The sequence below is a fragment of the Neophocaena asiaeorientalis genome, unplaced genomic scaffold, assembly GCF_003031525.2.
Source record: "Neophocaena asiaeorientalis asiaeorientalis breed wild unplaced genomic scaffold, Neophocaena_asiaeorientalis_V1.1 scaffold505, whole genome shotgun sequence".
NCBI classification, from domain to species: Eukaryota; Metazoa; Chordata; class Mammalia; order Artiodactyla; family Phocoenidae; genus Neophocaena; species Neophocaena asiaeorientalis.
In genome coordinates this window covers 1,689,280-1,690,670 of record NW_020174704.1, presented here as the reverse complement: position 1 = coordinate 1,690,670, position 1,391 = coordinate 1,689,280, and the positions used below count along the sequence as shown (strand labels likewise).

Genomic DNA, 1,391 nt, shown 5'->3' with positions numbered 1-1,391 from the left:
CGGCTCCCCGTGGTCCACCAGCCCCTTGGGCCAGCCGGACATCAAGCCCTCGGTGGTGGTACAGCAGGGCGGCCGCGGCGACGAGCTGCACGGGCCGGGAGCCCTGCAGCAGCAGCAGCAGCAACAGCAGCAGCAGCAGCAGCAACAGCAGCAGCAGCAGCGGCCGCCGCATCTGGTGCACCACGCTGCCAACCACCACCCGGGGCCCGGGGCATGGCGGAGCGCGGCGGCTGCGGCGCACCTCCCGCCCTCCATGGGAGCGTCCAACGGCGGCTTGCTCTACTCGCAGCCCAGCTTCACGGTGAACGGTATGCTGGGCGCCGGCGGGCAGCCGGCCGGGCTGCACCACCACGGCCTGCGGGACGCGCACGACGAGCCGCACCACGCTGATCACCACCCACACCCGCACTCGCACCCGCACCAGCAGCCGCCGCCCCCGCCGCCCCCGCAGGGCCCTCCGGGCCACCCCGGCGCGCACCATGACCCGCACTCGGATGAGGACACGCCGACCTCGGACGACCTGGAGCAGTTCGCCAAGCAGTTCAAGCAGCGGCGGATCAAACTGGGATTTACCCAAGCGGACGTGGGGCTGGCGCTGGGCACCCTGTACGGCAACGTGTTCTCGCAGACCACCATCTGCAGGTTTGAGGCCCTGCAGCTGAGCTTCAAGAACATGTGCAAGCTGAAGCCTTTGTTGAACAAGTGGTTGGAGGAGGCGGACTCGTCCTCGGGCAGCCCCACGAGCATAGACAAGATCGCAGCGCAGGGGCGCAAGAGGAAAAAGCGGACCTCCATCGAGGTGAGCGTCAAGGGGGCTCTGGAGAGCCATTTCCTCAAATGCCCCAAGCCCTCGGCCCAGGAGATCACCTCCCTCGCGGACAGCTTACAGCTGGAGAAGGAGGTGGTGAGAGTTTGGTTTTGTAACAGGAGACAGAAAGAGAAAAGGATGACCCCTCCCGGAGGGACTCTGCCGGGCGCCGAGGATGTGTACGGGGGGAGTAGGGACACGCCACCACACCACGGGGTACAGACACCCGTCCAGTGAACTCGAGCGGGGGGGAGGGGCAGAGCGCGGGGCTCCCCTCCCCTTCGGTCCGCGACCCTTTCCCGGCCCCCTTGTTCCCTCTCTAACTTCTGATTGTTCTTTTCTTTTTAATTATTATTTCCCCGTACCTTAAAAAAAAAAAATAAGGAAAACAACTAAGGCACTGGACTATCCTTTAAACGGTAGCAGGTGTAATGATATGTTTTGACCTTTACAGGCTAGTACCCAGTCAATGGAGTGGAGTGTCTCATAGAGAGAGTGAGAAGAGAATGTGTGTGTGCGTGTGTGTGTGTGTGTGTGTGTGTGAGAGAGAGTGAGAGAGAGAGAGGGAGAGAGAGAGATGGCT

General features: G+C 62.7%; 1 protein-coding gene across 1 annotated transcript in view; it reads left to right on the top strand.

Annotated features, from left to right (window-relative positions):
• Window positions 1-1,045, top strand: part of POU3F2 (POU class 3 homeobox 2) — a 1,366-nt gene extending 321 nt beyond the window's left edge. The window contains exon 2 of the mRNA XM_024759317.1: window positions 1-1,045. This exon is cut by the window's left edge and continues 83 nt beyond it. Coding sequence (XP_024615085.1) covers window positions 1-1,045 — 1,045 coding nt within the window.
• The last annotated feature ends 346 nt before the right edge of the window (window positions 1,046-1,391 follow it).